This window comes from Catharus ustulatus, chromosome 24 (genome assembly GCF_009819885.2).
Source record: "Catharus ustulatus isolate bCatUst1 chromosome 24, bCatUst1.pri.v2, whole genome shotgun sequence".
Lineage (NCBI taxonomy): Eukaryota > Metazoa > Chordata > Aves > Passeriformes > Turdidae > Catharus > Catharus ustulatus.
The window spans coordinates 2,013,101-2,039,783 of NC_046244.1; the positions used below are offsets into that span (position 1 = coordinate 2,013,101).

Genomic DNA, 26,683 nt, shown 5'->3' on the forward strand with positions numbered 1-26,683 from the left:
TAGAAGTGTGTGATTGCACATGATGAAGGGCTTTGAATGTGAAGATTTTAGAATATAGTAATAGGTATGGGACAAAATGGAGGATTTGGGGCGTTGTTTCTTTCTGTCTCCTTTCTCCTTCATGATTTCAGGCAGCAGTTTCTGGTTGGACAGTCAGTGCTGCACTGAGGGTCACAGGAGTTTGGTTATTGGGTTAAATGGATAAATAATAAAGGTGTTAATTCTCTATTGGACTGTTGCTGGCACATCCAGTCTCCTTTTCTCTGTCCCCCAAGCCACCCTTCCTTGGCCCCTCACTCCAGCACTTTCTTTCCCTTTCCATGCTACAGAACACCAAAATGGAGAAGAGATTCTGGGTGCAGCTCCATCTGGCCCTCACCCTCCTCTTCCTGAATGTGGGCTCTGCACAAAGCCCTCCTGTTCCCAGAGCCTGAGTGTGCCCAGCCCTCAGGGACACCCCCAGGCTGCAGGACTGGGTGTGTGACACCTCCCACAGCACAGGACACCAGGCCATGGCAGGGGTGCATCCCCAGGAGCCACCCACTCAGGGAAGGGCAGGATTGTCCAGCTCTGTCCCAGGGATGTGCAGAGTTGTCCAGCTTCATCCCAGGGGTATTCAAGATTGTCCAGCTCTGTCCCAGAGATGTGCAGGGTTGTTCTGCTCCATCCCAAGGATGTTCAGGGTTGTCCAGCCACCTCCCAGGGATGTGCAGGCTTGTCCAGCTCACTCACAGGTTTGTTCAGGGTTGTCCAGCCCTCTCCTGGCTCCCCTGGAAATGCCACTGATGACCCATTGCTGTTCCCATCACCTTGATGACTACACATGCCAGCATCTCCAGACAGAATCTCTCCTGGCACTCCATGGGAGCAGAAAGGAGCACTGGGCAGTCCCACACAGCCCCTGGGGAGCTGCCATCCAAGCCCTCACCCCAGAGCTCCAGCCCCCTGCTCCTTCTGAGGAAGGCAGGACAGCAGGCTCACAGATATTCCTTGTTTACAAACCAGATGGCAATTCCAGGTATGTGCCCATGCATGCCACACACATTTCCATGGGGACCCTTCTCACACACATGGCAGTGTCTTGCTGTGCTGTGGGCTTAAAGCTGCCTAACTTGATTTTTTTTTCCATAAAAGCAAGATTTTAGGTCAGAGTGAGGCTGTTGAGTGCAATCCTGGCCTCTTGCACCCTGGTCCTGCCTGCCCAGCTGTGCAAGGCTCTGGCCCTGCCTGCTGGAGTGTGCTGTGTGTGCTGTGCATGGTGGTTTGAGTTTTGTGTTGGTGCCCCTGCCCTGTGTGATAATTCATGTGAGCCTCCTGCCCGCCTTGTGTGAGGCACACGGGTCCATCTGTGATGGATGGGGCTGGGGGCTCATTTCAGCCTCAGCCTGTGCAGCAACCCGGGGCTGAGACCCACACACGGGTATGGAACCGAGCAGGGCTGTTCCCTCTGCGGGGAAACTGAGGGAGGAGGGAGGGTGTGGCTGTGTCACTGATCTGTCCCCAGACACTGATTTGCCCCCGGATACTGCCAGCAGCCAGTAGTGGAAGAAAAAAGCGTTTTCCTTTCATTTTTCTTGGAGAAAACGTTTGGAGAGGGGAGCAGGGCTGTGCGATGCTCTCCCAGACCTGCGTTGGTTTGGGGATTTTGGCAAGAGCCGGGTCCTGCACGACAGCAGAGGATGCTCATCATGGCAAAGCATCCCCATCACGGCAGAGCATTCCCAGAGTGACAGAGGATCCCAATCAACCACAGCATTCCCAGAGTGACAGGATCCCAATCAACCACAGCATTCCCAGAGTGACAGAGGATCCCAATCAACCACAGCATTCCCAGAGTGACAGAGGATCCCAATCGAATTCCCAGAGTGACAGAGGATCCCAATCGCATTCCCAGAGTGACAGAGGATCCCAATCACACCACAGCATTCCCAGAGTGACAGAGGATCCCAATCACACCACAGCATTCCCAGAGTGACAGGATCCCAATCACACTACAGCATTCCCGGAGTGACAGAGGATCCCAATCGCATTCCCAGAGGGACAGAGGATCCTCAGCTCAGCAGAGCATCCCGCGGGGCTCCTGGTCTCAGTGGGTGGGGGGACAAACCTGAGTTTGTTGCAGTGCATCCCCCAAGGGGTTAAGGACAGGCACCGGGCCAGGCCGTGCTCCCACCTGTCTGTCCGCATCCCCTCCCTCATCCCTCCTGCATCCCTCCTGCATCCCTCCTGCATCCTCTCCTGCATCCTCTCCTGCATCCCTCCCGCATCCCTCCTGCATCCCCTCTGCATCCCCTCCTCATCCCTCATCCCAGGAGGGCGGGAGGCAGCGGCAAGCGGAGCGGAAGGAGCCGAGCCCCGACGTCCAGGCGATCTGTGCCTGGAGCTGAAGCAGGCCAGGCTTCTCATCCCGCACATCCCCATGGAAACCTCGGCCCCGCCTCGCACCCGCGCACCATTGTAGGTCACCGGTGGCCGAGCAGGTCCGGGGAACCAGGGGGATGTCCGGGGGAAGGGGGGAGGGCTCCCCGATACCCGGGGGAACCTGCCGAGACAGCCAAAGCAGAGATTGAGCCCTTCCTCCCGCCCCAACCACCCCCCATCCCCGCAGCGTTAGGAATCCCCGGCAGCATCCCCAGGCAGCATTCCCGGGGATCCATCCTCAGGCAGCATCCCTGGGGATCCATTCCCGGGTCATCCCCATGCAGCATTCCCGGGGATCCATTCCCGGGGATCCATCCTCAGGCAGCATTCCCAGGGATCCATTCCCGAGATCATCCCCATGCAGCATTTCCAGGGTTCCATCCCCAGGCAGCATTCCCGGGGATCCATTCCCAGGGATCCATTCCTGGGAATCACCTCCAGGCAGCGCTCCCAGGGTTCCATTCCCGGGATCATCCCCAGGCAGCATTCCCGAGAATCCATCCTCAGGCAGCATCCCCGGGGATCCATTCCTAGGGATCATCCCAGGCAGCATTCCCGGGCCATGCAGCATCCCCGGGGATCCATTCCCGAGGATCCATTCCCAGGGATCATCCCCAGGGAGCATCCCCGGGGATCCATTTCCGGGATCACCCCCAAGCAGCATTCCCGAGGATCCATCCTTAGCCAGCATTCCCGGGGATCACCCCCAGGCAGCGCTCCCAGGGATCCATGCCCAGGCAACATTCCCAGGGATCAATCCCAGGCAGAATTCCCGAGGTTCCATTCCCGGGGATCCATCCCCATACAGCATCCCCACGCCTCGGGCTCCATCCCCGGGATCCATCCCTGCCCCCTGGTCCATTCCCGGAGCATCCCAGCCCCTCGGGGTGCCCCTCCAAGGGGGGCTGCAGCCGCGGGATCGCCCCCACCCCGGTTCCGTTCCCTTTCCTCTCCTGCGCTCCCCTCCCAGCGCTCTAATGGAATCCCCCGAATGCTCCATTTGAAGCTAATTCCGACTGAAATCTGGTTTGCTTTCCAGCGCTGCTGCTTTAAATCGGAGAGATTGACCTTGCAGCAGGAGGTGACACGCAGATGCACATCAGCAGCCCGGCAGAGCGGCGGCGGGGGCTGGGGGTGCCGAGCCGCCTCGGGGACACGCCAACTATTTTATGAGTAATTTAATATCTGGAACACAGACTTTTCATTCCCAGAGATCTGCTGGGGAAAGAAAGAGCCTTTCTGCAGCCCCGCGAAGGCTGTTCCTCATAAGGAGGCAGAGCAGGAAAAAAAGGGCTGGGATTTAACTCCTTGGTGGCCAGCCAGAGCAGAGCCTCCAGGCTCCGGTCCCTGCAGAGGGCCAGGAAAAGCAGGAATTCCTGCTCACCTCCAAGTGAGAGACAAGCCAGGCTGTGTTGATCCAGGCAAAAGAAGCAATTGCTCCTTCCCATTCAAATTCAAAGGCAAGTTTGGGTGAGGATGGGGGGAACAAACTTAACAGCAGCCCTGAAGTGAGATTTGGGGTTGCAGCTGATGTCTGAACTGCCTTCCCTGTCCCACACTGGGTTCTGCTGTATCAGACTCCACAGGAGTCTCCCTGGGGCTGGGACCAGCCTCCAGTAGAACCAGGGGATCCATGCAGGGAGCTCCTGCCCTGCTGACAATGAAGCCCCTGTGTGCGACCTCAGTGTCCCCCTAAGCTGTGATTTGCTGCTGTGTGCCATCCCAGCGAGCACAACTCAGTGCCTGCCCCAGTGATGCCCCTGCCCAGAGCAGCCCAGCGCCTTGGCACAGCACTGAACCCCTGCAGGGATTCCCATACGGCTCCTGCTTGATGTTATGGTTTGGAGAAGGGGAGGAAAGGAAGAACACCAAAAATCCCTCAATATCTCACTTCACAACCTGGCCCGAGGACAGAGGAGATGGTGGAGAGCCACCAGCCTGGCAGCAGCAGTGGTGCTCAGAGCTGGGAGGCTGAAGAGAAGGAAATGCTCGTGGGCTGCTCAGGAGGGAGCTGCTGCCAAGGGAAAAGCCTCCCTGCACTGAGGAGCAGTTCATGAGCTGTGGGGCTGAAGGGCTGTTTGGAGGGGCTGTTTGGAGGGGCTGCCATGGGAAGCTGATCCAGCGGGCCCTGTCAGGCAGCCTGGCTGTGCCTGGTGCTGCCAGCAAGGACCAAGGCCAAACAAGGATGGTTTAGGAAGGGCTCTCCCTTGGTTACAGCAGGTACAGGCTTAGTGCAAACAGATCAACACCTCTGCAAGCCCATGGTGTTTGCTGGTGGTGTTAGACCAGGCTGTGGCACTGACATCCCCCCCTGGCTCCATGTCACTGACAAACAGCATGGTCATGTTTTGATTCCTCCAGCTCAGCTTCATTTCCACGAACACTGACAGCAAACCCATTCCCACCACACTGGATCCTGCCAGAGTCCTGCTTGTGCCAGGACTGCAGCTTTGGCACAGAGAAAACCTCCAGGTGAGATGATGCAGGACAAACCTCCATGTGATTTTCTTGCTGGTCCCTATTGCTCTGTGCCTGGGAGCAGGAAGATTTTATTTTAACTCCCTGACAGCTCTGTTGGTATCTTTGCTCACAGCTGTGCTCCTGATTCCCTCCCTGCCCCTCAAGTGGCCTCCAGCACCAACAGACCAAAGCACCCCATGGCTTCTTGGCAAAACACTGACATCCCTAAAACTCCTGAGGTCACCTCGAAACACCTCCTGCCCCAACTTCAGCATCTACTGAGCACCTGGTGGCCTTGGCCTGGGCACAGCCCTGCCCTTGGTGGTGGCCTGACATGGCAGGTGAGGGTCACAGCAGCACCTGGTGAAGGACAGGCTGTGGGGAGGGACTGCAGCTGCCCTGCAAATAAACCCCAAAAGGAGCAGAATGCCAGTGCCAGGGGTCAGCTGCGGAGCACACAGAGCACAGGGAGCGTGCACAGGGCAGGGGGGATTGCACAGGGGTGGGTGTGCACAGGGGAGTGTGCACAGAGCTGCATGGATGTGCACAGAGCTGTATAGATGTGCACAGAGCTGCATGGATGTGCACAGAGCTGCATGGATGTGCACAGAGCTGCGTGGATGTGCACAGGGGTGCATGGATGTGCACAGGGGTGCATGGATGTGCACAGGGTGGATGTGTACAGGGGTGGGTGTGCACAGAGGGAGTGTGCACAGAGGGGTGAGTGAGCACACACAGCATAAACAGCACTGTGCCCAGAGCCCCAGCCAGCTCTGTCCATCCCAGCTGAGGACAGATCCTGCAGGTTTATTCCCAGCTGCAGCAATGCCAGGTTGAAACCCTGGGCTCAGGTACCCATGAGGAAGGTGTAAGGAGTTAATTAAATTTACAAATTGGCCTTTTCCTGAGTGACAGTGACCATGGCACTGCCCTGACCCACCCTTACCACCCACAGCACCTGACCCTGCACAGCTTTCTTTCCAGCTCTCCTGTTAATGGTTGTGCTGTTCCAAGACTGCCCTGTTTCCATGGAATAATGAATCCCAGAGCAAAGAGCAGGGCAGGAGGTTCAGGAGCAGGGCTGGGTTGGTTCTGCTGTTCCTGGGATCACCAGACAGGACAGGTGGGGCTGCCAGCACAGCACACAACCACCCAGGACCTTTGATATTCCCAGTGTGGCCCAGGGTAGCACAGGGGTCCAGCAGAAGCACTGGCTGCTGAGCACAGGGGGAAGCAATCCCAGCTCCTGTGCAGGGTCCCATGGCAAGGGACATTTTGGCTCTGGCCTCAGTGAGTGCTGTCACAGCTGGAGAGGAGGGGCCCCTCCAGCTGAGGGGGTGCAGGCTGCAGCTTTGGGGCTTCCAATGTGCTGCTCATCCTGAGCTGCCTGGGAAGAACTGAAGGGTGGTGCTGCATGGACCAACACCAGCACTCTCTGTGCTCCTCTCCTCATCCATTTTGGATACCCAGGGGTGTGAGTTCAGTGGCAGCCTCAGGGGAGCAGGCAGCTGCCATCCCATGGGCCACTGCCAGAGATGGCATTGCTGGCTGCTGGTTGAGAGCCATGGGATGAAATGATGCCCTCTGCACCTCTGGGCAGCGATTCCCTCTGCACTTTTAGATAACAATGCCCTCTGCACCTTCTCTCTGTACCTCTGTTTGCCAGCTGCTGGTACCTGCACTGCCCTCTGACTTTCCAAGCCCCCCAAAACCCTTTTGGCTCCTGCTGGTCAGACATCTATTTGAAAAACAACATCAGCTTTATTCCTTTACACCTTTTCAAAAATCAAAATTATTATATCCATTCCTGGAAAGGCAGAAAGCTTAATCTTGGTGTCCAACAACATCCTGGGTCCCTTCCTGCAGAGCTTTCTGCTGCCAGTGCCTGTCTCTGGCGTGGGGTTGTCCCATGGGGTTGTCCCATGCCAGAAGAAGGACTTTGCATTTGTCTCCATCAAATATCAGCAGGCTTCTGCCAGCTCATTTTCCAGCTCTCAGGGCTCGTGGAATGGCAGCCCTGACCTCCAGAGTATCCCAGCTCCTTTTCAGTGTCTCCTACCTGCTGGGGGTTCAGGAGGCTCAGGCAGTGTGTGCTACCTGCCCTCTTTGGGGTCAAAAGCAGCTCAGACACCTTCTCTTCTCCTCCACCTGCACTGTAAAGGCTCCAGCGCCGGGGAAACCTCAGAAAGCAACACCCAAGCCCTCTGCTCAGAGGGTGACAGCAGCAGAGAGGGGACACGGGCTGCACCCCGGGGAGGGCAGCCACAGATTCTGCTGCAGGAAGGATAAACTCTGAGGTGGTGGGGAGGAGGAGGAGGAGATATGAAGCGCTGGAGCTGGGATGAGGATGAGGATGCTGCTGCTGCCAGGTGAGGGCTGAGCCAGTCTCCAGTGCCACCTGCCGGCAAATCGCCCTGGGCAGGAGCCTCCGAGCGGTGACAACAGCCTCGGTCACTGTCCTGCGCTGGGGAGGGGACACCTGAGCAGCCCAGAGCTGGGGGGACTGCAGAGCTCAGGGGTGACGCTCCATTAAATCCTGCCCACATCACACTCACCTCCCCCAGACCTTTTATCATCACCCTTTTTATCCAGACCCTTTCAAACCCCAGGCTCTCACAAAAATTCCTGAATGTCCCAAGTCCATCCCCAGGGATGGGCTGGGGGCTGCAGGCAACCCACCCAGGGGTGTCCCTGGGCTCCTCAGCTTTAATTCATCTGCACATTCCACTGCTCTGCTATTGATAAGGAGCAGCTGGGAGGGCTTGGCTGTGCTCCAGGACGTGGGGGTTCTGTGCTGGGCTTTGGAGGCTGTACCGGGGTGTCCTCCACACCACCCCCATCATGGCCCACATTCACCTGCCTCACCTTGTCACAAGCCTTGACAATCTTCTGTGGGTATTTCTGTCACCACCACCCCCCAAAAAAAGTCTGAGAGAGGTTGGTGTCCCCAGATCCCGCCACTGTCAGGACTCTGCAGTTCAGCACCATCTCCAGAATCTCCCCAGTACCCAGTGGCCCCAATTTTCCCACTGTGTCATTGTCCTGCCCCCTGTTAAAGGCTGAGATGCTTCTCCAGGCTTTCCTAACCCTGGGCTGGGACTGTTTGTGTGGCTCTGGATGGAGATCCTCAGCCTGATCTGCAGCAGGAACTGCATGGCTTGTCTGGCTCTGCTCAGCAGTAATGAGATGCTAATGAGCCTGGGCTGCACCCAAGGGGGCAGGAATCAGCACCCTGGTTGTGTGAAAATTATTTAGGAGGCAAAAGGAAAATCCTATCCAGAAAGGGACCACTAGTGCGAAGAGCTGTCATTTATTGTGAAAGAATGGCAGCAGTGTGCCTCAAGCACCAGCTTGGGAGCAAAGAGTTTCCAGGGGAGTCCTCAGCTCTGCAGGGACGCAGAGGCTGGCCACAGACACATCTCTAGTGGGCTAAGCCTCAGGGAAGATGAGGAAGCCAGAGAAGATGCTGTCAGAGCCTTCCAGCCCCACCAGGGAGTTCTTCTCCGTCGGCTCCAGCCACACAGACTCGTTCATGGCCACCTTGAGCACCACGCCGCCCGTGGTGACCTGGAAACTGCTGTGCACGTAGTCACAGAAGGTCACCACCCTGTCCCCCTTGCTGGAACCTCGGCCCTTTTTGATGCTGAGGCACAGGTTGCCGCGGGAGGTGACGTGGTAGGTGAAGTAGTAGGTGCCGGGCACGCGGCAGGTGAAGCGGCCGTAGCGGTTCTCGTAGTGCCCGTTCTGGTTGGTGATGATGCGCTCGAAGCGCACGGGCACGTCCCGGCGGGGGTAGGAGCTGCTGCTCCTGGCAGCCGAGAACGCCGACTTGGAGGTGGCCTGGTAGTCACCAGGCTCTCCTATAGGGCCAGGCATTCCCATTACGCCTGGCAGGCCCGGTGGACCTGGTATGCCCATGGGACCGACCTTCCCAGGCGCTCCCGGTGCTCCTGGGGGTCCCCTCTCCCCTCTCTCTGATCCACCCTGGCCAGGGAGTCCTAGGAAAGAGGAGTGTCTTGGGTTACAATAGAGGATGTGATAAAAGGTATCTGTTCTATCACCATCTGCTGAGGGTGGGGGCAGTGATCCTGATCTCCACGGGAGATATTCTGCTAATGGGCCATCCATTGAAACCAGGCAGGCCATTGTTCTTTATCTTTTCACAGCCCATCCTTCCTCCAGCCAGTCATTTTCTGCTCATGGCCATTGAGTCCCACTGTGGCACTGATAAAATTACTGCATCCCATTGGGAATTGCTCCAGCCAGGGGGAAGAGCCCAACATTTCTTACCAAGATAAAAACAGAGGGTTTGGGACACTAAGGGAGCCCCTTTCTCCACTGGACTCCAGAGGAAAACCGGATTTCTCCACATCACCACTGGAGCTCCAGAGAGAAACTGCACCTTGTACAGGAGCACTGCTCCAACTGAGCCACATCTGTCACTGCAGGAGGATGCAGCCACCATGGAATGGGACTGCTGCCAACACCCTGCCTGACGGGTGTCAGGTTGTACTCTGACTGTGTCAGGGTTTGGAGTTTGTTTCTTTGTAGTGTTGTATTTCTATTTTAATTTCCCTAGAAAAGAACTGTTATTCCTAATTCCCATATCTTTGCCTGAGAGCCCCTTGATTTCAAAATTATAATAATTTGGAGGGAGGGGGTTTACATTCTCCATTTCAAAGAGAAGTTCCTGCCTTTCTCAGCAGACACCTGTCCTCCAAACTAGGACAAGGAGGAAGAGTCATTGTGGTCACAGCTGAGCCCCATTTGTCTGAGCAAGGAACCTGTGCTGGTGTGGGTCAGTGGAGACCCCTGCCCAACAGAGTGTGACACACCTTGCTGTCACCCCTCTCCTTCCCCAAATTCCTTGGAGTGCTCCATCATCCTCACCTGACAAGACCTCAAAGAACTGGTGGAAATGGGTTGCTTACCCAGCATCGTGTGTCTTTCCCTGCTCTTAGCATTCACAAGATAATGTTTTACCCACCTGCAGCCTCTTCCTTACCTTGTTCACCCTTTGGGCCATTCTCTCCATCCAGGCCATCGCTGCCAGGCTGTCCTGGTATTCCTGGGATGCCTGGGATGGGGCCATAGGTCTGGCAGAGTGTGGCACTGGCAAGGTGTCCTCCAGCCAGGCAGATCAGCATGGCCCACAAGGTCCACATCTGTGAGAGCATGGAACAGTGTCAGGGCTCTTTCCTGGGTGGTGAGAGGGCTGGGGAGGGCAGAGCCAAACCCACTATCCACCTGGCCCCAGAGCAAAGGACCAGAACCCTTGGGCAAGGCAGGGCTTGCCAGTCTCTCATCACTCCTAAATCCCCAGCTTACAAGTGCCCACAGCTTCAGCTCCCTGAATATTTGGGACAGGTTATCTCAGAGATGTGGTGTCCAACATGGCCATGCTGCTCCCTTGCAGGAGAAATTCTCCATCTCGTCTCAGGACCACATTTGCAGGGGAAAATAAAATCCTTACTTACCAGAGCAGTTTATCATCTGCAGGAGAATGGGCCTTGCCTTCTACCAGCATGTTGAAGATGTCAATGAGCCCCCAAACCTCCCTCCTCCATCCCACAGCTTCCCCTTGTGTCCTGTCACACAGCTGCTCAGCCCCAGAGGCATTTCTGTATCTAACAAGCCGTACTGGGACAGTTATCTGGGCTTCCACCCCTGGGCTCTTGCCTTCCTCCTGCCCTCCCTGCCCAGCTCCTTCCCCCAGATCCTGCTGTGGGATAAGCACTGTGTGTATGGGGGCTGTATCTGGGCAGCCCAGCCACAGCTCCCCCACCTCAGGTGGATTTTCCCAGTGCTGAGGCTCTGGTGCCAGCAGAACAAAAGGTTGGTGAGTTGGATCCTGCAGGCACAGCCGTTCTGCTTTGGGTGTGGCAGGCACAGGATGGATCCTCAGCTCCCAGCCCAAGCCCATCAGAAGACAAGAGCTTCTCAGGGAAAAGAGCCCCCAGGGAACCTCTCACACTGATCTCCCCTGTGGAACTTTGCCATCTCTGCTTTTATGTTTTCCTCCTTCCAGGTGGAGCAGGAGGGCTCAGGATCCCATCAGGGACCTCCACCACCCCCAGCCCAGCACCTCCACCCCCCGTTTCTCTTCTGCCCCAGAGCACAGGGAAGTGCCAGCAGTGCAGGTGACTGTCACCCTGCTGGGTTCCCTACGTGCTCCTTCCTGCAGGGGAACCTTGGGCTCAGTCTGCCTCTTACCTTGAGCTCCTCGTGGATCAGGTGGGGAGATGGAGCAGGACACCCCAGCGTCCTGCCCAGAAATGCCCACGAGGAGAAGCAGAAGTTTGCTGCAAGGGTTATTGTGAAAGGATCTGGGACACATCCCCTTTTTGTCTTTTTTTCGTGGCAGTTTCAGATCCCCCGTGAATGCTGTTGTCAGCTGAGCAGAACAAGCTATCCCCAAATAGCACCCTGAGCCCCAGCAGGCACAGCTCTGCCCTGCAAGGTCCCTGGGTCCTGCCCAGGGGTGCTTGCTGTGGGGAATGCTGTTGGGAGCTCCAGATGAGTTTAGGGTGACCCATCAGAGCTGCAGAAATGTGCATGCACTCAGCCAGCACCCCTCAGGCTGCTCTGCTTCCAGCTCTGCAGGGTGTCAGCATCCATCACCTTGAGCCCATGCCCCCTGACTCTCCTGAATATTGGGCAGGGGAACAGATTTTACCCTGTGGGAAAAGCATTCCCAGTCCTGCTTTGGACTTGTGGAGGTGAAGCACAGGAAGTTCAGAGAGGTGACTGCCTGTTCCACCCTGCAGTGTGTGACACCAGGAGAAATCCCTGCTGGGTTTTGGTGGGCTCTGCAGCCTCCACCAGCACGAGCTCCTTTGGTGTGGCTCAGGAAAGGCAGAGTGCTTCCCCTGCCCCATGGTGGGAGGGAGCCCAGGGATGTCCCAGCCATGGTGTTGGGGTTTCCTTTGCAGGCTGGGCCCCTGTGAAGCTGTGGAGGGGAGAGTCAGGGCCCTGCTTGGAGGAGTCCTCTTGGTGTGGGGACACAGGAACCATCCTGTTCCTGCAGCAGGGGTCTCACCCCCTGTGCAAAGGCAGGTGTGGGTGGACTGGGATGGTCTCTGACCCAGCAAGGCCTGGGGACACGCTGATGCCACACAGATGGCCAGATGTGCACATGTGTGCACACCACAGAGAGGCAGGACATGAAGGAAACAACACACTACACCAGGTGCACTGGGGAAAGTTTTATTGACATTTTCCACAGCCAGGTCATGGCAAAGGGATTGCTTCAGCCTGTGCCAGGACACCTGGCTGAACCTGAGGCAGCCCAGCCGGGGAGGGGAAAAACACAGGGAGACCTCTGAGGTAATGTGGGGTGAGCAGGGGGATGCACGTGGCACTGCCAGCAGGACCAGGAGCTCAGCACCAGCTGCAGATGCATCCAGATGTGCCTGTTCCCCTGGGCAGCAGCTGCCAGTGCCCAGCCCCAGAGCGAGGGTGTGGGTCTGGCTCGATGCCCTCCCTGCAGAGAGACTGGGAGCATCAGGAGGAGCCCAGCAACGAGCAGTGTGTTCAGGGCAGGGAGAAGCCAGCAGGTGCTGGGGTGGGCTGTGCTGTGCTCTAGTCTGGGAAGAGCAGGAAGCCTGAGAAGATGCTGTCAGAGCTGGCAATGCCCACCATGCCGTTGTAGTCGTTGACTCCCAGCCACACCTCGTCTGCAGCAGCCAGGTGCATCAGCGTGCCCCCCGAGCTGACCTGCATGCTGTTGGTCTTGTGGTCGCAGAAGCTGGCCATCGTCCTCTGGTTTTTGAGCAGGATGACACAGAGGTTGGCTGTGTGGGAGTTGTGGAAGACGAAGTAGTAGACCCCAGGGACCCTGCAGGTGAATTTGCCCGTGGTGGTGTCGTAGTCGTTGTTGGTGTTGGTGATGGCATGGTTGAAAACCACAGGGAGGTTCTTTGAGGGGTACTGGCTGGTCTGCCTGGTCACTGAGAATGCTGACTGCTGCTTCTGCTTGAAGCTGCCTGGCAGTCCTGGGGGTCCAGCTGCACCCGACATCCCAGGGAATCCCATTGGACCAGGGGCCCCACGGGGACCAGGCTTGCCTGGAGGGCCAGGGGGGCCTTGTACTCCTTTCATGCCCTTGGGCCCCAGTTGTGTAGAACTAGCTGGGATACCTGTGGGGTGGTGGGGGGTGAAAAGGAGTCAGTGTCAATGGCAGGATATGGGGAGAGGCTTCTCTAACCCCTTCCCTTGGTTAGGAGAGCACTGCTGCCTCTTCCACCTGACCACAGAGGATGCTCTCCCCATCCTGCAAGGCAAGGCAGAGCAGCCATGGAGGACTCAGTGCCCCCCTGCCCAGGTGGTTTCCCTGCTTGCCCACTCACCTGGTTCCCCTTTGGCTCCCTTCAGCCCATCCCGGCCGTCCCTGCCTGGCAAACCTGGCATGCCTGGCAGCCCTGGAGTCCCATAGCAGCTGGGAGGGTCTTGTGCAGAGCCCACATTCAGGAAGAGGAGGGTGAGGGCCAGATGGAGCTGCACCCAGAATCTCTTCTCCATTTTGGTGTTCTGTAGCATGGAAAGGGAAAGAAAGTGCTGGAGTGAGGGGCCAAGGAAGGGTGGCTTGGGGGACAGAGAAAAGGAGACTGGATGTGCCAGGAACAGCTGGATGTCCCACCTGTACACACTGCAGGACAGTGGGGAGCTGGATGTGTGGAGATGGGTCCCAGGCTCATCTCCAAGCCCAGGGCAGCCCCTGATGGCACAGCAGGAGTTGGACTTCCAGTCTGGATGGAGCCATGAGGTCTGAGGTGCCCATGGCCAGCCCCAAGCCCTCTGAATGCAGCATCCCCAAACCCTGGAGATGCACACACCACTGCAGACTGCCACCCCTGCACACAGCTGATCTCCCTCCTCCTCCAGCAGCAGCCTGACTGTCCAGCAGGATCAATCCTTCCATCAGCTGGTGCATCCTGTCTCCATCACACGTGTGCAGCCCCTCAGTCCCTCCATCTCCTTCCTCTCCTCCTCCTCCTCTCTCACCCACATCCTCCTGTCATTGTCCCCCCTCTGCAGCAGTGTGCCATGCTGCTGGACCCCCAGTCCCAGCCCTGAGACAGGGCCCCTGCAGCACTCTTACCTCGAGTGGGGATCAGGCAGGGAAGTGTGTGCTGGTGCTGCTGCTGTGAGGTCCCGGCCAGCACAGCGCTGGGCGCGGCTCCTGACACCCTGCCGAGGAAGTCACAGCTGGGGAAGGGCAGAGGGCCTGTGGGAACACAGAACCCCAGTGCTCCAACCCAAATTTCACATCCTCCTGCCCGATGGTTTCTGCTGAGTCAGCATGTTCTTGGCTGTGCAGCAAAACCTGTACTGGTGCCCCTGCAAGGACAGAGGTGGGACACAGCTCAGAGAGATGTGGCACAACCCCCCCAAGCCTCTGCAGGGAATAGCCCTCCCCAAGTGCCCTGCTTCCCCTCTCACTTCCCTTGTTTCTGAGCAGAAGGCAGCTTGGAAACAGCCTCATGTGTCGGGGGTTACAATACAGAGTGTGATAAAAGGTATCTATGCTATCACCATCTGTTGAGGGTGGGGGCAGTGATCCTGATCTCCATGGGAGATATTCTGCTAATGGGCCATCCATTGAAACCAGGCAGGGCATTGTTCTTTATCTTTTCACAACCCATCCTTCCTCCAGCCAGTCATTTTCTGCTCATGGCCATTGAGTCCCACTGTGGGACTGATAAAATTACTGCATCCCATTGGGAGTTGCTCCAGCCAGGGGGAAGAGCCCAACATTTCTTACCAAGATAAAAACAGAGGGTTTGGGACACTAAGGGAGCCCCTTTCTCCACTGGACTCCAGAGGAAAACCGGATTTCTCCACATCACCACTGGAGCTCCGGAGGGAAACTGCACCTTGTACAGGAGCACTGCTCCAGCTGAGCCACATCTGTCACTGCAGGAGGATGCAGCCACCATGGAATGGGACTGCTGCCAACACCCTGCCTGACAGGTGTCAGGTTGTACTCTGACTGTGTCAGGGTTTGGAGTTTGTTTGTTTGTAGTGCTGTATTTCTATTTTAATTTCCCTAGTAAAGAACTGTTATTCCTAATTCCCATATCTTTGTCTGAAAGCCCCTTGATTTCAAAATTATAATAATTTGGAGGGAGGGGGTTTACATTCTCCATTTCAAAGAGAAGTTCCTGCCTTTCTCAGTAGACACCTGTCCTCCAAATCAGGAAATCAGGCCAGCTCCAGTGGGCTGGAGATGCCTGGCAGTGAAGGGCTGCTGCAAGGTCCCTGCCTGGCTTTGATGGAAGATGCTTCACCCCTAAATAGGACTGGAAAATGTTTCCCTTTGAGAATTTCTGATCTGCACCTTTCCCCATGCCCCACCAAGTTCTGCTGAGTGCTGGACTGGGTAAGGCCCCAAGATCCCTCACTGGGGTGCTGCTCCTCACAGGTCTCCTCCAGTCTCCTCCTCCTCACTGCTCCAGGGACAGGGATATTTGAGTGCCCAGTGTTTGAGGAGCAGCTCCCCTGAAGAGCAGTCCCAGGGTATGGCACCTGATGCTTCCTGACCAGCCCAGCCTGCTGCACCTCCCTTTCACATCACCCTAACCCCTCACAGCTCCACCACCATCACCCCTCAGTGTCCCCGTGTCCCTGTCCCTCCTTGCTGTGATGCCAGAGCACCAGAGCTGCCCTCTGCCTTCCCAGGAGAGTTTGGGCACCAACTCGGGACCTTGTGGGTGAGGTGCAGGATCTGCTGCCTTTGTTTTCCCCTGCAGGACAGCTCAGCAGAGAAGGACACACATAGCCCTGTCCCAGATGTTTCTTACTCCTCTCTGGAAATTCCAGCTCTGATTGAACACTCCATTCCTCCTGTCCTTCTGCCTTTGCAGTGCCCAGGACAAGCTGGAATCACTTCTCTCCCTGGGCAGCTTGGGAAGGGGTCCAGGATATTGATGGTTTGGGGAAGGTGCATGAATAGAACAGAAAACCCAAGGAGTTGTGGTAGAAGAAGCATTTATTTATACTGACGGGGAGGTTGTGACAGGATGTGCCCCAGTGCCAGGAAGGCTTTTGCAGTGGTTAGTGGAGCAGAAGCAGTGGCAGGCAGTGATTTCCCACTCAAAAGCAAAGAGCCAAAGCTGGTGACAACTGGGAGTGCAGCTGGAGTGCCCAGGAGGAGAAAGGGATGAGAGCCCACAGCCTCCAGGACAGCGTGGGCAGGCTCAGCACGGAGCTGAGGGCTCAGTGGTGACACACAGCTTGGCCAGCTGTGACATTGCTGGAAGCACAGAACAGTTCTGGATGCTCAGTTTGGAACCATCCCCATGTGCTGTGTCCCTAAAGCATCCCACACAGGCAGAGGGGAGCTGCCAGGCACGCAGACACCCCAGCACTGTGGGAGCCCCTCAGGCCGTGTTTGGGGACACCAGGAACCCGCTGAAGACGCTGTCAACCTCAGAGCCACTGTAAATGGAGCTGGCCTGGGCAGTGCTCAGGGACACCTGGTCCCCCCCAGCCAGGCTGAGCACGCTGCTGCCCGAGTTCACCTGCAGGATGCCGCGGCTGTTGTTGTCGCAGAAGCTGACCACGCGCTGATCGTTCTTGGTGATGCTCAGACACAGGTCCCCCGTGGACACCACCTGGAAGCTGAAGTAGTAGAGCCCAGGAGTGCTGCAGGTGAACTTGCCGGTCAGGGGGCTGTAGGAGTTCTCCTGGTTGGTGATGATCCTGTCAAACACCACCGTGGTGCCTGCGCGGGGCGGGCTCAGCCTGGAGGCAGAGAAGGCAGGACGAGGGTGCTCCAAACCATCACCAGCTACGCCTTTCTGCCCTGGTGGCCCTGGAAACCCTGGTGCCCCCACAGGGCCACGAGCACCAGGTAGGCCCTGCATGCCTGGGGGGCCAGGAAATCCAGGGTCTCCTTCATCCCCTCTGGCTCCCTTGGTGCCCGTGCTCGGTGCTGGTCTCCCTGGGGACAAGCGGGGAGGAGAAGGAGTTCACACACATCTGACATCTCCTGAGCTGCTCCCATAGCCTGGGATGCTCCTACCAAGAGGCTCCCAGGCTCCCTGCACCCAGCATCCCCAGCCTCCTCTTACCTGGCTCTCCCGTGTCACCCTTCTGCCCTGGCCTCCCGTCGCGGCCGGGGACCCCAGGGGAGCCGTTCTTGCCGTCCGGAGCCTTACACACGTCCCCCTGCAGCAGGGCCATGCCCAGCACTGCTGCCAGGGTGCTGGCTGCCAGCAGGAATGCAGGCTGCATCCTGCCTCCTACAGCACAGGGATGAACTGGGGATGGAGGCAAACACACAGAGAAACCTTGGTCACAGACACGCAGGTGCCCTCAGATCTGCTGAACTGTCCAGCATGGGTAACCACACACCACATGGAAATAAATTCCTGGAAGGGTTTTGAGGCTGTGTGACCTGAACTCACTGATGTCACTGAAAATCTCTAGCATGCCCACGGCAGAGCTCTGGGATTGAAATGCCCAGGACATGGAGCATGGCACAAGCCCTTTCCTCCAGGTCCTGGGTGTGGGTAGGGGTACCTCAGATGCCTGTAGAGGATGTTTATTCCAGTTTGGGGGGAGAAGCACTGCTGTGTGGGGCAGAGGTCCCATGACAGAGTGGGCACAAGGGAGGAAAGGATGCAAAGACACAGAACAGGGATAAACAGGAAAGGGAAAAACAGCAAATGGGATCCAGACCTCCAACATTCAGAGCTGGGAGAGAGGACATAGACCTGTCCCAAAACCTGGGGTTCTCAGTTTGGGACAAGTCTGCAGAGCCCAGTGACGACCACAGGCACACACAGCAAGGACAGATTCCTGCAGATTCCTCTTCCCCCCACATCCTCCCCTCCCTGATTTTCTACTTTGAACCCTTGTGGAGGGGGAAGTGAAGAACGAAGGAGGACAGGGAGCAAGGACTGGAAAGTGGTGGCAGAAGAGGAGAGTGTCCCCAGGAGTTTGTGGTGACTTACCTTGGTGCAGGGGCTGAAGACAGAGCAGCGTGAGCAGCAGCTCAGTTGGCTGGAATCTCTTCTCTGGCAGTAGGCAGGAAGAGCAGAGGGGTGGGAAGGATGACCTTGCATGCACTGTAGTTTTGCCAGCTTGGAGAAGGGATGTGTTGAGTTTCACTTTCTCTCTCAGAAACTTGTTCCCCTTTCCACACTCAAGTATGACTTTACTGTAAACACTTTGGTTTCGGTGCAGGAAGGGTGCAGTGCCCCTGGGTGACCAGCCTGGCCCTGCAGCAGGGGCTGGTGGTGACTGGGCACAAAGCAGCAGGACTGGAGGATGCCCACAGGCTGCTGAGATGGCAGGGGGGGACAGGTGATGGAGTGCCAGGTGTCACAGCCACCCACGGGTGCTCAGGGCAGCACTGGGATAACCCCTGGAGGTTTCTGGGAGTGCTGGGCAGAGTGGCTTTCTCTGGTCCCCAGCTTTGCCATGGTGCTGCTGGGTGTTGACCCCTCCAGATCCCCACCTTGGCACTGACTCGGATGGAGCAGGATCCAGCAAAGGGATCCTCAGTGCTTGTGTGGCTCAGCTGAGTCTGGAGTGTTTTGGTTGGAAATCAGGAAAGGTTCTTCCTCAGAGGTGCTGGCACTGCCCAGGCTCCCCAGGGAATGGGCACAGCCCCGAGGCTGCCAGAGCTGCAGGAGTGTTCAAACAATGCTCTGAGGCACAGGGTGGGATTGTTGGGGTGTGTGTGCAGGGCCAGGAGCGGGACTGATAATTCCTGGGGGCTTCTTCCAACTCAGAATAATCTACAGTCCAGTGATCTCCTTCCTGCTGCTTTCACTGCAGTGCTTTGGGGACCTGGTGTGTGGAGTAGAGTGGGAAAAGATGAGGGTGTCTGGCACTGATGCTGCTCTCAGTCCCTTTGGGGAGCTGTGCCTTGCACCACTCAGATGTGTGTGCCTCAAGATCTGCTCAGTGAAACACCAGCACCTCCTATCACTGAGTGCAGGGAATGAGTCCAGGGGTGCTCATCCAGCTCTGCTGAAAAAGAGCCCCAAAATGCCACCAGACCCCAAACCCCATCACCTCAGAGATGGCAGGTGCCACAGTGACCCCAGCAGGTGATCCTTGGCACCCTGGGGACCACTCAGGCCACCCCATGGGGGACACAGTGGGCAGTGGGAAGGGACCCTCTCATCCTTGTCCCCTTGAGTGTCCTCTTAGGAATTCTGTGGCAGCTGCCCCGACCTGGAGCTGGGGCTTGGAGGATGATATCCAAGGAAAGAGGGGAGTGAGCAGACCTGGGATTAGGGTGACTCCAAACTCCTATCCCCCCTGCCTTTTGTTTCCTGCATTCCCAAGAGAGGTGTTGCATCATTTCCCAGACAGCTGAAAAAGGCAATGCCCAAACTCAGTCCAGAGACCTTTGCCAGCAGAGATCTGTCACTGAGCTGGTCTTTAATCCATTGACTAGATGCCTGCTTTATGCAATGTATTACACATTTTTAATCACAATAATAAATCAGATGCCCAGAAGAAGTGTGGTTTTATTTTATCAGTGCTCCTATCAACCTGACCTGTAACTGTGTCAAGACAAGATGACAGGTGAGTTTGGAAGGACCTGCATTCAGCAAACAGTGTTTCTGGACAGTAATTGTATTTCTGTCCTATTGCCCTTTCTTAATATACAGCCCAAATTAGAGCACTCCATCATTTCATCCAGCATTGATTGATGGCTGTGTCCTCATGCTCTGTGTCCTTTCCCTCCTGCTGTCCCCTTAACCCCATTTCAGTGCTGAATTACAGGGGCTGGCTCTGGGTTTCCAGCATCTCCTGGACTCTGGTGTTGGTCTGGGTGTTTCCTCCCTCAGGTCCTTGAGATTTCTGAGAAGTGTTCAGCCCCACTCACTCAACTTTCAGAATTGCTGTGGTCAAGCCAAGCCTTCCTCTCCCATCCTCTGAGCATCTCCTCCTCTTCCTCTGGATCTGTAGCTGAGACATCTCTGGCTGGTTTGGGTTGGAAGGGACTTAAAGCTCATCTTGTTCCACACCTTCCATGTCCAACCTCGAATATTTCCAGGGATGGGGCAGCCACAGCTTCTCTGGGCAACCTGTGCCAGGGGCTCTTCACCCTCACAGGGAAGGATTTGTTCCCAATATCCCAATATCCCTCCTGGCCCTTCCCTCTGGCACTGGAAGCCATTTACAGTGACAGCTGTGGCTCCAGAGGTGCTGGCTGTAGGGAGCCAGGAGCATTGCATGGGCCATCCTGGAGGCTTCTGCAAACTCACAGAATCACAGAAATCACAGAATTCACAGCATTCACAGAATTCACAGAATGGATTGGAAGAGCCCTTCAAGATCTTTGAGTCCAATCCCAACACCTCAACTAACCGCTGGCACCCAGTGCCACATCCAGTGTTTTTATAAACACATCCAGGGATGGTGACTGCATCACCTCCCCAGGCAGACCATTCATTTATCACTCTTTCAGTACAAAACCTTTTCCTAACATCCAAGCTGTATTTCCCTTGGTGCAGCTTGAGACTGTGTCCCCTCATCCTGGCAGTGCTGCCTGGAGAAGGAGACCAACCCCAGCTGAGCACAGGCACCTTTCAGGGAGCTGCAGGGAGTGATGAGGTCACCCCTGAGTCTCCTTTTCTCCAGGCTGAACAACCCCAGCTCCCTCAGCTGTTCCTCACAGGGTTTGTGCTCCAAGCCCCTCACCAGCACTGCTGCCTCCTCTGGACACACTCAGGTGTCTCAATGTCCTTCCTAAACTGAGGGGACAGGACTGGGCACAGCACTCGAGGTGTGGCCTCAGCAGTGCCAAGGGCAGGGGAAAACTGTGACTGGCAGCACAAAAATGTCCCAGCCTGGCACGGTCTGGTTCTCTCTGTCTGGGGGATGGATGTGGCTGGAACAGGGATGGATGTGGCTGGGAGAGCAGGGATGGATGTGGCAGAACAGGGATGGATGTGGATGGAACAGGGATGGATGTGGCTGGGACAGGGATGGATGTGGCCAGAACAGGAATGGTTGTAGCAGAACAGGGATGGATGTGGATGGAGCAGGGATGGATGTGGCTGTGCAGGGATGGTTGTAGCAGAACAGGGATGGATGTACCGCGAGATGGCACTGCTGCCTCAGCCACGGCGCTGTCACCTCCCGGCACGGCGCTGTCACCTCCCGGCACGGCGGTGTCACCTCCCAGCACCGCCCGCCTCTGCCCTCGGCGGGCACGGGATCACCCCGGTGTCCCCAGGGGTGTCACAGCATGTCCAGCTGCACAATGCCCACTCGATGTGCCAGGCACATCGGAGCCAGGATAACCCATCTGTTATAAATACTTGTTATGGTATTGGCTTTTTGCAAATATTAAAGTGAATACTGTATGTGTGGTGTTAAAATGGTTTTTTAAATATAGTTTTCTTTAGGAATTAAATAAAATAATAAAGTGTCTTTGTAGTAAGTGAACTACCTGCTGAGTTGAATAACATTCAGTAAAGACCTACTACTGATACACCAGTTACCAACACCGACCAGCGATAAAAATTATAAACCACAACCCAAATTAAAACTAATAAGAAAAATAAATTTAAACCACAACAAAAAAACACACATGCTCTAAAAAAAAATCAAACTCAAAAATTAGCCATGTAAAACAGTTTCTTAAATACCAAAAATAATTTATAAAAAAATTTGAAAATGTACAGTAAGTCTATGAATATGCAACAGACTAATAAATTTAAAAAGTGTGTCCAAATTGAGTGTGGTTTTAGCTAAATGCTATTATAACCTTTAAATTTATTGTTTATCTCTTATTATCCTTTATTAAACCTTTTCAAATCTACTAAAAAATTAAAAATAAACCTTGTTTTTCACACCATCTGCCCAGCACCTTTCCCCAGGTTGGGGTGGTTTGGCTCTGCTGGGATCGGGGGACAAGAGGGGATTGCTGGGTGAGCAGCAGCCCCTGGGGGAGGTGTGGGGGCAGGCACAGCCCTGCTGGGATCCCTGTGCAGCTACAGCAGGATCCCTCAGCGTGGAGCAGGGGCTCAGGTGATCATGGGGAGCCCTGGATGACCTGGAATGGGGCCAGGTCAGTGCAGAGATCACTGGAACAGCCAGAGGATGAAAATGCTCCAGGGGAGCCCTGGATGACCTGGAATGGGGCCAGGCCCAGAGCAGAGATCACTGGAATAGCCAGAGGATGCAGATGCTCAGGTGTCACAGAATGCTCCCCAAAGAGGATGGTGCCTTGCTGTTTGGGGAGCCTGAGCACTCAGGTGATGGTTTAGGGCACCTCTCACGGCCTCTTGGCTCTGCTGCACACCCAGAACTCTGCTCCAGGTGATTTTCACCCCTCCTCCTTCCCACATGGGCAGCTCCTTCCCCCCTGGCTGCCCTCCCAGCCGGGGGTGCCAGGTGAGGCAGGGCAGAGCCCTCCCAGCCCTGCAGCCTTGGCGAGGGGCAGTGACCCCTGCAGAGCCTCCCCACACCCCCAGTGCCTGCAGGCACACACGGGCTGCTGACAGCAGGCAGAGAGATGTGCTCTGCTCCTTCCCTGCTGGGATCCCCGGGGTGCTGAGTGCTGACAGGCAGGAGCTGCCAGGGGAGGATCAATCAGGCAGCTGGCACGTACCTGTCACTCCGTGGGAGGCAGTGATGGAGAGCAGCAGTGCTGGCAGGTACCTCACACCCCTCTGCTGCCACTCACAGCATCCCAGTCAGCCTCCTGCACCCTCTGGGAGGTGAGGCCAGCTCACAGCATCCTCCTTTCTGCAGCCACTGTGGTTTAATGGTGCCTGAATATCCACCCAGATGGATGCTGCAGCTGTTGAGCTGGGCTGTCCCAAACAGAATCACAGAATCATGGAAGGATAAAGTTTGGAGAGATCTTGGAGTCAAACATTAACTGACCAGGTTAATGCCAGGTGCATCACTGAACCATGCCCCTAAGTGCCACATCCACATCTCTTAAATCCCCCAGGGATGGTGACACCAGCACTGCCCTGGGCAGTGTCTGACAGCCCTTCCAGTGAAGGAGTTTCCACTAATATCCAACCCAAACCTCCCCTGGCACAACTTGAGGACATTTCCCCTTGTCCTGTCACTTGTTACCTGACACAAGACCAGCCCCCAGCTGGATCCATCCTCCTGTCAGGGACTTGCAGAGAATGATGGTGCCCTGGAAGGATTTTGTGAGATGCCAGATGAAAATTGGGCTGCAAAGTGCCACACTGGGTGCCACACGTGGGTCCCCTGCTGTCCCAGGGATGAGTTATTCCTGTGATGGAATTTGCACAGAGCAGGTGTGAGGAAGAAACACAGGTAAGTGGTTTAAGAGCCAGGATTTCAGGCTCCAGCCCTTGCTGGCAGTCTCCTGTCATTGATGCACATCTCTGCTGGCTCATGGGACACGAGGAGATAGATGAGTGCTGAGCAGCCCTGGGCAATGCTGGGAAAGCTTGTCCCATCCCTCTCTCTCTTGTTCCCTGTTGAGGATGTCAAGCCTTGTCATTATTCGGCATCTATTGGTTAATTTGGCTGATTGTTCCCCATTCTTTAATGTATCCGTTATTTATTTATTCTCTGGTGTAACAAGCAGTTGCAGATTGATCACTCTGGCATGTAAATGAGCTGCTCTAGTGCTTGTCACTGAAATTTGTAGATTGGAGGAGTTTGCAATCAAACACAGCCAGAATCTAAATTACAGCATTTTAGGCAATAATAGCAGGGAGAAGACAGGAAGGATGTGCCATAAATAAGATGGTATCAGAGCAGGGTGCCCCGAGCTGTGCTGACAACGTGCCAGGAGCCCCAGGGTGAGCAGCAGGAGTCCCTGCCCTGCTGAGCTGGGCTGTCCTGGCAGGGCTGGCTCCTTCTCCAGGGAGAAGGGCAAACAGAGGATGCAAAAGGCTTTTGGAATGGTGGGGGCTGGCTGAAGAACAAGGGCTGCTCACACAGCTCTCTGAAGAGCCCAGCACGGGGTAAGGAAGGAAGGGAGACTCAGGACTCTTGTGTAGGATACTGATTTGATTGCCACCAAGGGATCGTGTTTGGTGTCCTCCCACCTCCATCAAAAGTCAATGGATTAATGCAGGATGGGATTCTGTCCATGCCAAGGTCAGTAAGAAAGATCGCCCCAGGTAAGTAAAGGATCAGAACACCCTGCAGGCAGTGGGCACAGCTGGGATGGGATCAGGGAGCCAGCCTGGACCTTTGCAACATCAGGGGACAGCAGCCTGTGCCCTTCCATGCCAGGGCATGCCTGGAAGGGAGTCCTGCCACAGAGGAGTGATGTCCAGTGCTGTGGATCCCAGCAGAGCTGCAGAAAGAACCTCAGGGATCCCCAGTGCAGCTCTCTGCTCATGGCAGGACTATTCCAGAACTAGATCAGGGAGGATGTGGCTTTGCCTGCCTGAGTCTGGAACCCCCCCAAGGACAGAGATCCCCATGGTCCCAGTGACCTGGAGAGCTGTACCACACTCGGGTGAAGAAATGCTTCCTGATGCCCATCCCAAACCTCTGAAGGTCCCCTCTGTGCCCACCATCCCCAGTTACATCATTTGGCATCACTGGGATGTGTTTGGCTCTGTTTCCTTGCAATTATTCCCAAACAGCTGCAGCAGAGACCAGCTCCACCTCACCCCCCTGCCCCTGGCTGACAGCGAGGTGGCCTCCCTGCTGCTGATCATAAGGATGAACAATTTCCCCTGAATTGGCCACACTCCCCCAATTGCAGCAGTTTAGCTCATCTATGCTTTGTTCACGCTCAGCCTGGTGCCCACTGATTCCCACCCCAACTCCAGCAGTGAGTCCTGAGCCTGTTCACCCCTCAAGGAGAGTTTATGGTGTCTCTTAAACACCTCTAAAAATAGCTGGAAGTGCCATTCTTACAAGACAACAACAACCAAAAAAAATCCCCAATTCTTGTCCTTCCTTTCCCTCCTGGCTTTGTGCTGTGGGTTCAGGAGAGGAGGCTCTGAGAGACATCCTGGACATGGTGGGGTTCCCTTCAAAACCCATGGGATGCCCATACTGGAGGGGAGCCAAAGGGTGCCCCTGTCTGGGCTGTGAGTTTTGGTGCTCAGTTCTGGTTCTGTGGGGTTTGGACTCTTTGGGGCCACCATGCCATGGTGAGACCATCAGGAATCTCCCCACCAGGCAGGGATGTGCTCATCCCAAGGATTGGGAACCACCAGGCCATGGTGAGACCATCAGGAATATCCTCACCAGGCAGGGATGTGCTCATCCCAAGGATTGGGAATTACCAGGCACTAGTTTGCAGCACAGTTGTGCTTCCCTGCTGGACTGGGATGACCATCACTGATCCTCCCTGCACCCTGTGCTCAGACAGATCCTGAAAGCTCCTGGAGCATCATGCCTCCTTGCCACACTTCTCTCCATGCTATGATCTGCTTTCCCTGACATCAGGCCGTGAAAATGCAGTGGAAATTTCCTGCAGGTGAGTGTCAGTGTTAACTGGGTCATGGCAGCTGGAGGTCTGTGCTGGCTGCAGCCAATTACACCCAATTTCTGCTCAAACTCACTTTCCACAGGGGCTTTTCTGGGAACTCAGCTCCCCTCTAGCTGACCTTGGCTGCTGGATCAAGGTGAACTCCAGGCTCCAATTTGGGGGCAGCTGCTCCTGAGACTCTGCTTGCCCATGGCCAGCAGGGCCCCAGCGTGTGCCCCAGGCTCCACCAGCCAGCCCAGCTCAGCTTTGCCAAGGAATATCCCACAGTGCTGAGCACAGCTGGGATGGATGCTTCCAGGGCAGGGAGGCATTCAGCCTGCCTTAGGCTGGAGGCCACGGTGCCTCCCTGCTCCTGGGCTCTGAAAGGTGCACACCTCAGTGGAGGGAGTGTCTGCTCATGGCAGGGGTTGGAATGAGGTGGTCAGGGGGGTTGGAATGAGGTGGTCAGGGGGTTGGAATGAGGTGGTCAGGGGGTTGGAATGAGGCGGTCAGGGGGTTGGAATGAGGTGGTCAGAGAGTTGGAATGAGGCGGTCAGGGGGGTTGGAATGAGGTGGTCAGGGGGGTTGGAATGAGGTGGTCAGGGGGTTGGAATGAGGTGGTCAGGGGGTTGGAATGAGGTGGTCAGGGGGTTGGAATGAGGTGGTCAGGGGGTTGGAATGAGGTGGTTGTTAAGACTGCTTCCAATCTGAGCCGTTCCGGGATTTGGTGACCCTGCTCTGATGAACACAGACCTTCAGCAGCTCTGATTTTGGTGGCTCTCTGGCTCTGGTCCCCAAGCAGAGGGCAGCAATGCCTGTATCCTCAATCCTGGGGTGGTCCCCATGCTTCCCACATCCTCTGAGGCACTTCCATCAGCTCCATGGACACATCCCAACCTCTGTGCTTCTGGAGCTCACCCTCCACTGCTTCCCACAAGGACACAGCCCCTTCCCAGCTTGGACAGGCACTTCCACTTGCCTGAGCCACCCAGGATTCACTCCTATCCAAGTCCTCTCCTGTATGCAGAGGTCAAACCCATGTCCTTGCTGCCAACCCAGAAGCAAATCAATCAACATCCCAGAGGCCACTCCACTCTCTTCTTCATGTTGGGCAATTTGTGTGGCAGCCCCAGCACTGACTCCTTGGCCTGGAGTTATTCTTCACCTGGACTTTTAATTTCAGAGCTGCAATGAGGGATGGGAGGAATCACAGCTTCTAATTAATTACTGACTTCCCTGTAATTGATGCAATTTACTGCCAGTGTGCCTGTTTATTGCACTGTGGGGAAGGTCACTCTGAACACTGCTCTTCCAAACACTCCAGAGAGGGGCCCAAAGTCCTGGAACAGCTCCACACTCCAGATCCTGAGGGAAGTTTGCACTGGAATGTCACTGATG

At 55.8% G+C, this 26,683-nt stretch overlaps 3 protein-coding genes across 4 annotated transcripts; all 3 read right to left on the reverse strand.

Annotated features, from left to right (window-relative positions):
• Positions 1-8,175: 8,175 nt before the first annotated feature.
• Positions 8,176-11,209, reverse strand: C1QB (complement C1q B chain). The gene is made up of 3 exons (XM_033079850.1): positions 11,095-11,209; positions 9,887-10,046; positions 8,176-8,879 (listed from the first exon to the last, which is right to left on the reverse strand). Exons 2-3 carry the CDS (start codon positions 10,044-10,046, stop codon positions 8,311-8,313), a joined length of 729 nt encoding a protein of 242 aa, XP_032935741.1. The 5' UTR covers positions 11,095-11,209; the 3' UTR covers positions 8,176-8,310.
• An 862-nt stretch (positions 11,210-12,071) lies between these two features.
• On the reverse strand, positions 12,072-13,435 carry C1QC (complement C1q C chain). Its single transcript, XM_033079597.2, has 2 exons — positions 13,230-13,435; positions 12,072-13,019 (listed from the first exon to the last, which is right to left on the reverse strand). Exons 1-2 carry the CDS (start codon positions 13,417-13,419, stop codon positions 12,463-12,465), a joined length of 747 nt encoding a protein of 248 aa, XP_032935488.1. The 5' UTR covers positions 13,420-13,435; the 3' UTR covers positions 12,072-12,462.
• A 2,418-nt stretch (positions 13,436-15,853) lies between these two features.
• On the reverse strand, positions 15,854-17,945 carry C1QA (complement C1q A chain). 2 transcript variants are annotated; one of them, XM_033079624.2, is made up of 3 exons: positions 17,841-17,945; positions 16,956-17,126; positions 15,854-16,825 (listed from the first exon to the last, which is right to left on the reverse strand). In XM_033079624.2, the coding sequence occupies exons 2-3, from the start codon at positions 17,116-17,118 to the stop codon at positions 16,263-16,265; spliced, it is 726 nt and encodes a 241-aa protein (XP_032935515.1). In that variant the 5' UTR covers positions 17,119-17,126; positions 17,841-17,945; the 3' UTR covers positions 15,854-16,262. The 2 variants fall into 2 exon arrangements, with proteins under 2 accessions (XP_032935515.1, XP_032935514.1); XM_033079623.2 differs by having other exon boundaries at positions 16,956-17,144.
• Between the last annotated feature and the right edge of the window lie 8,738 nt (positions 17,946-26,683).